The sequence below is a fragment of the Triturus cristatus genome, chromosome 4_1 (assembly GCF_964204655.1).
Source record: "Triturus cristatus chromosome 4_1, aTriCri1.1, whole genome shotgun sequence".
NCBI lineage: Eukaryota > Metazoa > Chordata > Amphibia > Caudata > Salamandridae > Triturus > Triturus cristatus.
Genome location: NC_140585.1, coordinates 565725369 through 565738131, shown reverse-complemented (window position 1 = coordinate 565738131; position 12763 = coordinate 565725369). Strand labels below are relative to the sequence as shown.

At 43.5% G+C, this 12763-nt stretch overlaps 1 protein-coding gene across 2 annotated transcripts in view; it reads left to right on the top strand.

Annotated features, from left to right (window-relative positions):
• Nucleotides 1-1957: 1957 nt before the first annotated feature.
• The window catches only part of HGF (hepatocyte growth factor), a 475310-nt gene continuing 464504 nt past the window's right edge, over nucleotides 1958-12763 (top strand). For both annotated transcript variants that reach the window (XM_085652885.1, XM_085652884.1), the window contains exon 1: nucleotides 1958-2408. In XM_085652885.1, coding sequence (XP_085509011.1) covers nucleotides 1972-2408 — 437 coding nt within the window. In that variant the 5' untranslated portion in view covers nucleotides 1958-1971. The remainder of the gene's footprint in view (nucleotides 2409-12763) is intronic.

Sequence of the window (12763 nt, the reverse complement as noted above, 5' to 3'; positions counted from 1 at the left end):
GCAAGGAAACGCCATATGTTATTGAAGAACTAGCTGAGACAATTCATCTGTCTCATTAGGTCACAAGATAAGACAGACAATCCAGGCGTCACTAATGCAGACCTAAGAATAACAGCAGTACATTTATTACATTTACAGCGATGCACTCGAAAGAAAATTCAAAGCTAAGAGTGTTAAGGTTTTCCTGGTGACTGTAGAAAAAGATAAAGGCAGTGTACTGTTGCTGACATGATCTGTGTACACTAAAGTAGCAATAAAGACTGGTAATCAGTGTGATATCTATCTTAACAGTGCTTTAACATCGAGTTTATTCTGAATAATAATATGTGAATGGGGGCAGTGGAGGCCAAGCATCACTTGTCAGTCCAGCGTTTGCTCAACCATTGCACTGTGACAGTGCAGGACCTCCGGATATTAGGTAGACCAAGATGCTCATAAGTCAATTTTATGCACAGGATTGGCTTCACAGAGGGAGCACCAATGTCATAGTGCAAAAGAGGTCAAAGTGTAGTCAGTGACATTTCAATACAGAATGAATACAGATAATGGAACATTCAAGCATGTGGGGCACTTGAATAGTGGTGACCAATGCAGGAATGGAGTGAGGTAACAAAGTATACTAATGTGTTTCCAAGTGGACAAGATACTGGTATACTTACATGTGTCTGACATAACTAGTGTAAATGATATGAAATATGTGTGTTAAAACCAAAGACTGCAATAATGCATAAGTAGATCTATAATCGAAATCATCGTCTCTACTGTTCATGACGTTCATGTAAGCCACCTGAGATTGTATTTTGCTTACTATATATCACTCAGAATTCTACCTGAAACAATCTACTATTGGACATACACAAACATGTGACGGGATGTCCTCACACAACTCCAGAGGTGTCATGCTTCATCATAGGATACCCCAGGCTCTCCAAAAACCAGGTTTGATGAAGAGCGGGCCTGCGCCTGAAATCAGGGATGCACTTATACCTAAGAACGGACCCATGATTTATACAGATTAAAAACCAATGTGACTTCCTAAACAGACCTTTATATTTACTAGAAATATCACTTTGTGTTAAAAACAAGCGTGAGGAAAGGGGGAATTTGTACCCCATCACCACATGTACCATCAATGTTTCTGCCTGATGGCTCATGCGAATCCGTGGCATTCTTCAAGATGGAAACATGAGATCCAGGTGTGGCAACTACATCTTTGTGTGCCACATATAACAAAAGGGTGACTTTTGTCTCCCTTTAAAGTACCAGGCCCATAAGTACCTGGTACAGAATTACAATATGATTTTGGGTTCTCTTAAGTTAGACAGATCGGGGATACAGACCGCACATGCCAGCTCACGCTTAAGACCCCATAGCCTGTTGGTCCCTGCCTTTGATATCCTCCAGGTTGGTGTCATTGCTCATTACATCTCTCATGATATTTTGACTGCAGCTTAAAGCAGGAGTACATTATTTAGTTGGTAGGGTGCATTATCGCTTTTAAATGTGAAACCTCTGCCTACAGCCCATTTCCCCTTCTGAAAAAGAATATGCCTCAGCAGCCATCTTTAATAGGTGCAGTTGCACCTCACTCATCTATGTAATGCACTGTCTATTTCACTTATGAATGCTTGTGATATTTTCTAGCAGAACAGTACAAAGTGATTTATATTAACAATTTAGATTGCCTACATTAATCAAATATCTCTGTGTCACTAAGGACACTCCGGAGCCCTGGCGGAACGCTGCCCCCACCACACATTTTACAAAGAAGCAGTCCCTATCAGCGAGGCCCCATCCCTATTCTAAACACCTCAGTACAATGACCTTCCTGGCACAATGAAAACATGCCTTCTTAAAGAATCCCTCTGCTGAGAGACAAGATGGGCGTGAACTGACGCCACGGAAGGCAGCGCTGACCTTTCCCTCCCTTTCAAGTCCCTCGCTGGTAATGCCGATTGAACTGCAAAAGATATGCTACGCTGGTTTCGTACCAACTTCATCACGCTCCCATCCAGTCTCCCGCTGAGCCCTGAGCCTCCCGGTTCTTGCGCTAAGGAAAACCCACAGACCTGGGTTCCTTTGTCGGATTATCTGCCGGTTCACCTGCACTACCGCCATAGTCCTCGCGGGAGGTCTCTCAGCTGTGTACAGTTCCCGTTCCTGACGCTGCTCTCACAGTTCGTGCAGCGCGCTATTCTACCCTTCCGACGCTGGCTGTTGTTGTGGATGAAAATGGCACAAAAAACGATAAAAACTATAAGAGCAGGGTGCCGCGAATATAGATCCGAAGGAAGCTGCTGGAGGGGCCAAAGGTCAGAAGGAACAGAGGAGAGAGCAACCAGGGGGACCGGTTGCGGACTCTGGGACAAATCAAGGGCAGACACTGTATGGCGGCCCCAAAAAGAGAGGTGAGGTGGGCAGAGTGGCTGATGCTGGTGTAGCCAGAGTAACAGGTGGGGCAAGATTACGGACAGCTAATGCTAGCGAGGGCGCTCAGCGCCAGCCATAGGTAATAGAGGCATTTGGGATATCAAGCATGACCGCGACAGTCCCTGGGAGTAATATGAGCTTACCTGTTTTCCCCCCTGCTCTGACTGTATCCCTGCAAACTGAAGCTGCTTCACAGGTGTGTGATTCAGTTCCGACTACGTTCAAGATGGCTCTTTCTACTACCGCTCTGGTGCATTCTGGGTCCGGTAGTTCTTCTGTTGTTCTTTTGCCCCAGCAGGGTAACAACAGTGATAATACTGAACTGGACCCAGAGTTAAGTAATATGAGGAAACATGTGGGCGTGGGGGCTGATGGACCAGTTGGACCAGTTGGATTGCATTCAACACTGATATTAGAGGGGGAGAACCCTTTGACAAGATCCTGTGAGATGAGCGCCCACAATAACAGCCAGGGTAGTGGCGAGGCGATAAATAAGGATGTAAGTGGCTTTTGGAATAATATCTCAACAGGTGACATGAATTTAGAAGGCGAGCCTGAGGCTGTCGTGTCGCTCCCCCAGATAACCCGTGGCAATTTATGTACATCCGTTCAGATTTATCCCAATGTGGAACCATTTGATATTGAGCCTGGAAATATGAGCAACACTTTTTGTGAGCTAGACAACCAAGGGTCTGGTACCACCTGGCCATGGGGAAAAAGGGGGTGGTGATGGACAGAGTTTCTGAATGATGCAGAATACTCTTACCAAGTCAAGAGATCATGGTTTTAATCCATCACCGTTTTTTAGCTCACTGCACCATCCCAGCTCAGAACCTGGCTACATGCAAATTAGTCTGTACCTGTCCCAGTGCATGATGGGAACAGGGCAAACCAAACTACCAAGCCAATTCTTATACTGGGAAGGAAACAAGCTTCCGGGGACCGGTTTCTGGCATCACAGCCTTCGTCGGCCCGGCTTGCCTGAATCCTGATGGTGCAATGAGCAAGGGACTCACGTCTGAGCATACCCTCCCACACTCAGTGTGGATAAAATCGATTTGGGAAAAAGGGGGTGGTGATGGACAGAGTTTCTGAATGATGCAGAATACTCTTACCAAGTCAAGAGATCATGGTTTTAATCCATCACCGTGTTTTAGCTCACTGCACCATCCCAGCTCAGAACCTGGCTACATGCAAATTAGTCTGTACCTGTCCCAGTGCATGATGGGAACAGGGCAAACCAAACTACCAAGCCAATTCTTATACTGGGAAGGAAACAAGCTTCCGGGGACCGGTTTCTGGCATCACAGCCTTCGTCGGCCCGGCTTGCCTGAATCCTGATGGTGCAATGAGCAAGGGACTCACGTCTGAGGATACCCTCCCACACTGAGTGTGGATAAAATCGATTTGGGAAAAAGGGGGTGGTGATGGACAGAGTTTCTGAATGATGCAGAATACTCTTACCAAGTCAAGAGATCATGGTTTTAATCCATCACCGTTTTTTAGCTCACTGCACCATCAGGATTCAGGCAATCAGGGCCGACGAAGGCTGTGATGCAAGAAACCGGTCCCCGGAAGCTTGTTTCCTTCCCAGTATAAGAATTGGCTTGGTAGTTTGGTTTGCCCTATTCCCATCATGCACTGGGACAGGTACAGACTAATTTGCATGTAGCCAGGTTCTGAGCTGGGATGGTGCAGTGAGCTAAAAAACGGTGATGGATTAAAACCATGATCTCTTGACTTGGTAAGAGTATTCTGCATCATTCAGAAACTCTGTCCATCACCACCCCCTTTTTACTACCTGGCCATGGGCTCCTTTGCTCTTACCGGAGGGCGATAAGTTTTTTTCTTTGAATGATGACTCTGATACATCCCAGATTAGTGAGCAGGAATCATCACAGGAGAGTGTTTCTGGAGAAGAGTCTCCGGTAACGCAGAAGCAGCATCACAGCCCGTCCAAGACTTCCAGGCGCCTGGACTAAAGGTCGATCCTCGGACTCAACTAGCAACGGCCTGAATGGGATTATTCTGCTTCAACTCTGACAGCCTGCTCTGGTAGCGGGCTTGGAGGAGACATTGGCACGAGTGGAACCAACGATCCAGGGAGTGCCCCTCCACCACTGACACCGGAGTTACTTTATACAACTCTTAAACAGATGCAGGGTGAGGCCCGGCAGGAGAGTAAGAGATCGCAACTCGCTACCAAGAAGCTTCAAGGGGCAATCCGTAAAATGAACAAGCTATGTTCTGATATGTCCGAACGGATAACCCATGTAGAATCACAAACTGTTGCCGTGGAGGAGGAGGTTGAGAAACTGCATATATTAAAGCTGCTCAGGAAAAATATTCACGAGATGTGGACTGGAAACTTGAGGATTTTGAGAACCGGCAGCGCCGAAATAACGTCCGGCTGCTTGGCCTTGAGGAAAAAGTGGAGGGGGAGAACATTTTGGCGTTTGTTGTGAAGCTATTGAAGGCTGCTTTTCCAGACCTGGCCCACTGGAACTGGGAGATGGAAGTGCAGCGGGCACACCGCTTCCCAATGTTTAGGAAAACCCAGCCCAATAGCCAGGGAGACCGACCCAGAGCAATACTGATTTTCATCGGTAATTTTTTGCTAAGACAGGCAATCATCGACCGAGCCAGACCGGACTCCAAAAGAACAGTAGAGGGGCATACCTTCTTCACTCGGCCTGATTTTTGCCAAACAACGGTCTAGTGGAGATGGAGGCTACGTCAGCTGATTATCCCATTCCAAGGGGCGGGCTGCGATGCCTTTTTGCTGTTTCCTGCACGGCTCAAGGTTATCCATAAGGGCCGGGCTAGAATGTTTTTCTCGAAGATAAAAGCCCAAGAGTTTATCACGGATTTAACAGAATCACGAGGGGTGAGGGCTTTGGCCAACATAGCCAAAAGGGACAAGGGTGATACAGGGAAGGACTGATGTGTTCTCCTAGATGATCAAATATTCCCCAATTTGATAAATGTATTTTCTTTCTAAACTAAGGGGCTGGGGGTGGCGCACATCATTATCTTTTAGTTTGATTTAAGGATGTTTTTCTTGAAGCATTTGAAGTGGCTGTTCCTGGGGTTACTCGGGGGCGGGGGGGAAGGGCATTGGCGCTGTCTGTGTAGGAGCTGTCTCGGCCATAACTAGCTCATGGTTGACCTAATTGCCTGTAAGGGAGCTAGGGGGGGTGGGGGTGGGGGGTGGGAGATTTGGGGTTCTTTTTGTAGGGGTTGGTGGGGGTTCAGCACAGGTTAAGGTGTTTCAATTTGTGAGGCTAGTAAAGGGTCAGCAGAATTGGATTCAAGATGACTTGGTCAGGTTACTTCAGGAGGCTCGTATAATGAGCATGAATAGCAAGGTAGGGTCCGATGGACCCTACCTTGCCTACCTGATGTAAAATGGGTATATTGTAAGGAACTAAGAAATCTTAAGACATGAATCTGCGGGTTTTGACAGTAAATATCTGTGGACTCAATGACCAGAATAAGAGGAATAAGGCAGCAATTTGGTTGAAATCCTTACGTGTAGACTTTCTATGTATTCAAGAAACACATATAGAGGGTAGCAGAGCTCGCATAATGGAACAGCTCGGTTTCAAATTGTTGGCACATACCACACAGGGCTCTCGAACTCGGGGGGGTGGCAATTCTTACTCGGAGGAATGGTGTGAGGGTTCTCAGAAAGTCAGTAGATCAATGGGGTCGGTGGGTAGTGATTGAATGCTTGCTTAATAATTTTAAATTTACACTCTGTTCATTGTACGGCTCAACATGTGATGAACCGGAATTGATAGGAAACTTAGACTCCAGCTTGGCAATGACGCCTGCTCCGATAATTCTATGCATGGATTTTAACATCAATGGTTTGGGGGTACAATGGGGCACTCAAGGAAGTAATTATTCGGGAAAAAAGAAAAAAGTTGGTCTTGCCTTATCTAATTTAGTTTGTAATAAGGGTTTGATAGATGCATGGGCTTATTTGAAACCTTTGGAAGCAGGTGGCACTTTTTTCTCTGCTCCGCACAAAGTTGTTTACCGCCTGGATTATTTTTTTGTGTCCAATTAATTTATTACTAATTTAGGGATTGAGAAGCACCCGCGTATTATTTCAGATCACAACCCATTTTTACCAAAAGAATTGAATTTGTTTAGGGCAATACCTTTGGAATTCCCAAAATCTTGGTTTATTATTATAGAAGGTTTAAGCAATCAGTTTATTTGGGCACACGGGAAAACCAGGCGGGGTCTTCGGTTTATGTCTTTATCACGGGGAAAGGGTGGTTTTTCGGTTCCTGATTTTCGTAGCTACTATTGGGCGGCCGCCTTGCAATATATGGGGATATTGGTAGGGTCGTGTCCTGGGGATAGAGAAGGGGAAACCGATCTCCCAGATGTTTACAAATTATTATTGGGCGAAAATGCCGAGAACTGTTTCTTTAAATTTACTGAGCCTAGCTATTACAAGCGGACAAAATTTAAATTTTGCATTTAAGATCTGGGGGCGTTAAAGAAGAAGATTGGACTAGGGAGACTCAATCATTATACGGTCTTATATAAAAACCCCACGCTTCCGGAGATACTCTCCAACGAGATTAAGGCAGGATGGGCTACTAAGGGTGTCTGACAAGCTGGGGATGTAAATGAGAAGCAAGGGTTTCGTTAATTTAAAGATATACAGAAGGAGTTTGGGCTGGAAAGAGGCAATTTTTAAAAATATTTACAGCTGCGCAGCTTTTTCTGTAATAAAATTGGGGGGGCTTGTGGGTTTGCTAGTAATATAATAATTGACACTATGCAAGGTAGGACCAAGGGGGCGATTAAGTTGATCTATGCAGAATTGATAAATCTGAAACAAGATGACTTAATTAAACATGAGGATAAATAGGCTGAGCATGTGCGGGCTGCCCCCGGTGCACTTTCGAAATCCTTAGAGATGGGTCAGTCGGTTTTATGATTGGCTGGGCTTCAGGCACAACATTTTAAAACTGTTTTTTCTTTATAATACACGCCGGCCAGAATACCACAGTGGGGTGGGTTATCAGGAACTACATGCCCTCGATGTGGGGGATTCGAAGCAGATCTGGTGCATATGTTTGCTTCTTGCCCTCGTCTGCAGGGGCTGCTAGATTTAATTATGGAATACCTAGATCATTTACATGGGGTAAAAACTACATTAGCCCCGGAATTAATTCTGCTAGGAATAAGTAGTATAAACCAAAATGAGATCGCTTACCGATTTCTTTTTGTTGCTATGGCCGTCTTAAGGATCAATATTGCTTCTGCCTGGTTAGGCCCCCTACCTTTCAGCAATGGCTGGCTCACCTACTTTCTATATACACAATGAGAGATCAATTTATGAAAGAAAGGGAAAGAAAGCGAAACTGCTGGGAAGGTATATTTGGGCACCTTTAATAAAATGGAAGGAATCTGTATAATTTAAGTCAATTGGGGTGGAAACTTATTTGATGCTGGTATAAATTAGTCAAAACAAATTCATGAAATGAGGTTCTGACAAATGGTTCATCTGAGTTTTACTGTATCTTAGCTGTTGATTTTTCCTCATGTTGTCTATATATTTGTTTGTTTTTGGGCCTCTGTCCTTTGCCTCAAACTTCACATCTCTGTGGTTTTTGTTTGTTGTTGATATTATTTATCTGTGCTGACACCCCTGATGAAAAAGGGAAAAATCTTAATAAAGATATTTAAAAAAAAAAAAGAATCCCTCCGCTGACCTGACTAAACTCGCCAATTACTGATTGATATTATTTTTCTCCTATCCAGTCAAAGTCCTGAAAAAAGCCATCAACAAGCATCTCACTGACCACTTCTTCAAATGCCATCTACTCGATACCACACAATCAGGATTCAGACCCAACCACAGCATGGAATACACCCTTGTAGCAATGGACTCCATCTGGATAATCCTCGATGGGGGAAAACTTCTGCCCTCACCCTTCTAGGCCAATCAGCAGCCTTCAACACCATCTCCCTCCTCATCCTAATCTAATGACTCCACGAAGCAGGCATCCACAGACTCTCCCTAGAATGACTCTGCTTCTTCCTCAACAGAAGAACCCAAACCATCAATATGTAACCCCTACACCGCTGAAGCATGACATCCTATTTGTAGAGTTCCATACGGCCCTTCGCTCAATCCAATGCTTTTTAACATCTACATGACACCGCTGGCTGACTTCACAACATAAACATCCTCAATTACCCTAACGATACACAACTGATACTGTCCCTCTCGGACTAAACAACCATCACCAGGAACAAGTTCACCACATGGATAACAGAAGAAGTCTTCTGAATAAAATTCTGTTGTCCCAAATTGACCTCGGGTAAGACTGAGGTTTTAGTGTTTGGTAAGAATGCCCCGCCATGGGACCCCACCTGGTGGCCCACACACCTTGGACCCAACCCCATGCCCTGCTCAAAAGGGAGTAATCTCTAAATCATCATAGACAGCAAACTGGACATGATCGCCTTAGTCAACATAGTGGTCTCATCCTGCTTCAACATACTAAGGATGCTGAAGAAAATCTTCATGTGGCTACCGGACAACACAAGGAAAATGATCAACCAAACTCTTCTTGATCTCCAGCATACTGGACCATGGAAACACCATTTATGCAGAAATTGCCAACTAGCTCAAAAGAAGCCTGCAGACCATCCAAAATGCAGCAGCCAGACTAGCCCTCAGCCTCCCATGTCGAGCCCACATAACACCACAACTTAGGGAACTCCACTGGCTCCTGATACGCAAGCCCACATTCCTTAAACTCCTCACCTACAACTAAAAAGCTCTCCACAATGCTGGCCCTGCCTACCTGAACAGCTGCAATCATTTAAACCAACTTTCCAGACCTCTCCACTCTGCAGGTCTCTCACTAGCACACACCCCATGTGCACACAAAAGCAGAACAGGGGGCTCCGCCTTCTACACCTGGGCCCTAAAACCTGAAACGACCTCCTACAATACATCAAAGTGTACTCTTCTCTTCTTGACTTTCACAAGAAGCTGAAGACCTGGCTTTTTAAGTATGCTCCCAAAGTCTGGCGTCACACACCTACTACAGAGCTCCTGAATACCTTTGGGGGTTAGGGATCTATAAAATTACTTCACTTCACAAATTTTCTTTTACAAAGTAGGTGCATCTGTTCACCTTGATCAGCTAAGGTGAACAAGGCCATAATGCCTTGAGTGTATTACGATGTTCAACAACAATGTAGAACAGAGCACGGATTCCTTGGGGGTATGGAGTCATCTGGTATTCTTTTAATATTCCCTAGCCCTTACTTACCAAACAAGAAATCAGTATGGGCTGTAAGAAATTACCCTATTTTTTAATGATCCTCCAGTTTCAGTTTTTCTTTTTTTGTTGTTGCTGGATTTAGAACTCAGTGTCCTTCTCCACTGTTAGGCACTATTACATTTCCTGAGCTTCCCCTCTAAAACATGTGCTGTACATTGAAACTCCCTTTATCAGACTCTTTAACTTCTCTCTAAGTCCCTTGTGATTGGTGCCTAATTTGTACCTTTGGAATGGGAAGTTCAATATCATATTTGGACTACAATGTGCATTCACAACAACCTTATATACAACAAAAATATATATTTGTCAAATGGAGCATTGTGCCGTGGCTAGCTGGTTTGCAGTGTAAATACAATGCAGTTACACATGATAGGGGAAATGTCTTTGCCAGGTAGAACAAGTCTATTCTTATTTATTCATGCGTATCCCCTAAACTGTGCTGTAGGGCATGGTGCTAAGACATCAAATTAGGGCACAATACATATCGGGGTTAGTATGCCCTTACAGTGAAATAAAACATAAAAGCTATTTCACATGGTAGGCCATGATGGACATTTCACTAAGTAAACTTAGATGGGATTAAATGCTTTATCTCTGGTTAGAAAAAGGCTAGTAAAATGCTTCAAAGATATTTTCTGCTTGGTTTTCAAAATTGATTCAATGATGAAATAAGATTTTTGAAAAACTAAACAGGAAAGGAACTTTATAAAAAATGTACCTAAGGCTTCCTGAGCCAGAAATGTCTTGAAATACATTTCTCTCATTGCACCCACAGAGATCCACATATGTATATGTAGAGATTTACATTCTTGGCTTGGAGAATGACTCTAGCCTTCCTCTGAGGCCAGGAACTGCCACTGGCTGTTAACTACTGACCACTTAGCAAGGAATAGCTATCTGGAAGTGGACAGGAGCAGTTGGCAGAACAAAGATTATCTTTAGGACTGTTTGTTTTGTCTTGGTGATGCCAACGAGGGCTTATCCTAGTATTCAATCTATCAATCAATTCATCTTTATTCGGCTATAAAATAGCCATAAAAGCACACAATATAATACAGACACTGTGCAAAAGAGGGCAAATTCATCAAATTTCATGAGCCATAAAACATGAAAATATATAAAACCTAATAAAATTCAATCCTCTAACATTGTTTTCCTAGAGGATACAGCAGTTTGAAGAAACTTAACTACAGAGCAGCAGGATTCGTCATAGTCAGGGTGCGTAAAAGACTATATGTCTGGGTGCGAGACCATATCTTTCTGGACCTCATAAGGGGCATAAGAAATTCTCTTGTATACAGCACATAGGGTCCAATTTACAGAACTAACTTAAGACAAAATCCTAAACTTACTACCATTTTGGTATTCACAGAAGGCACTTACTCATTTTGGTATTCACAGAAGGCACTTAATCATCAATGAGTAAGTGCCTTCTGTGAATACAAAAATGAGTAAATGGTGGTAAGTTTAGGATTTTGTCTTAATTTAGTTCTGTGAATCGGGCCCATAAAAACTACAAAAAAAGAGAAAGTGCAGCATAGTTTGTTTCGACTGGTTATTGCATTGACATGTCCTTGTATCGCTTTCATTGTGGTGCCCAAATGGGAAGCATAACAGATATTTTATTGTACCAGCCCTGAAACTAAACAGTAAAAACAGTACCAAACTACTATTTGTTTTCAACAGATAGTCTGAGCCAGACTCCCCTAAATTAAAATGCAAGTAGTCTAAAACACTTGTTTTCTTACTCTCTACCCGCAGTCTGTCTATTGCAGCTTTCTCCAATAATAAATACTTCACTTGCTTCCTGCAAGCACCAGTCTGTGGACCTCTATACAGAAACATATCTATTAGGCCTAATCCTTCCAGAGATTTTTTTACATAGGCCAGTCAGGGAATGGACAGACCCCTATCAAAGGCCAAATAATCATTAATGATACTCTTTGTTAATGTGGCACCTATTGAACTCCAAATAGATAACCACAGGCTGGGCAGACGACTCTGAATATAGTCACTCAGGTAACCTATGCTCAACTCGCTGTGATAAATTAAGCAAGAGGAGGATACAGGGGCTGATAATACCCTTCTGCAGAAGCTAATCTCCCCCTTCTAGAGGATTGTAGGGTCACCCACGCCCCATCCTCCTGCACCATAGGTTGCAAATCGGAACACAATGTGCGGAGTATATTTGCAATAAGGGTTTCAGAGGCCTCCCACCCTTTGATGACGGCAAGCTAAGCAATGGCCCAATTGCTCTTGAAAACTTTGCACCATGCAATATTCTGAGACAACGAGCCCGAGGAGCCAAAATTAATCCCCAAATAGGAAAAAGTGTTGGATAAAGTGCTCGCGCCTAATGGAATGTAATTTTGAGCTCTTGGGGCCACATGATATTAAAAAGGACATAGTTTGTCGAATTAAGATTAGCCATAAAATTAACAAAGGAATAGGTTAAAAGATGCAAGGCTTTGAGAGTTAGGGCAATTATCCACATAAGGTACGGCAGAAAGGGAATACAACATACTAGCGGTATGTCATGGTGCTCTTAGTGAATTCCACACTAAGCTCATTTATGTATAAGATGAACTGTAATGCAGCTAATACACATCCTTGATGGACTCCTCGATTAATGCTGAACTCGTCAGAAACTTCCCCCTTACTGCCAAACATCACTTGACCCTTGGAGCCTGTATTTAGGGAAATCAATAAGCACACAATAGATGGATCCATTTTTAAGTTAATAAGTAACTGTCATAATTTTGCCCGATTAACACAGTCAAATGCCATTATGTAGGCAAGATACAGAGTTGACTGTTTGGCCACTGTATACTTCCCAATTATGAAACTTAAATTAAGGTATTGCTCTACAGTCCCAATGCCCCTTCTCAAACCATGTTGACACTCATTTAATACATTATTATCATTAACCCACTCTACTATTCTGTTGTGCAGGACTCTCCCCAACATTTTTTATGGGATATTAATCAATGAAATGGGGTGGTAAC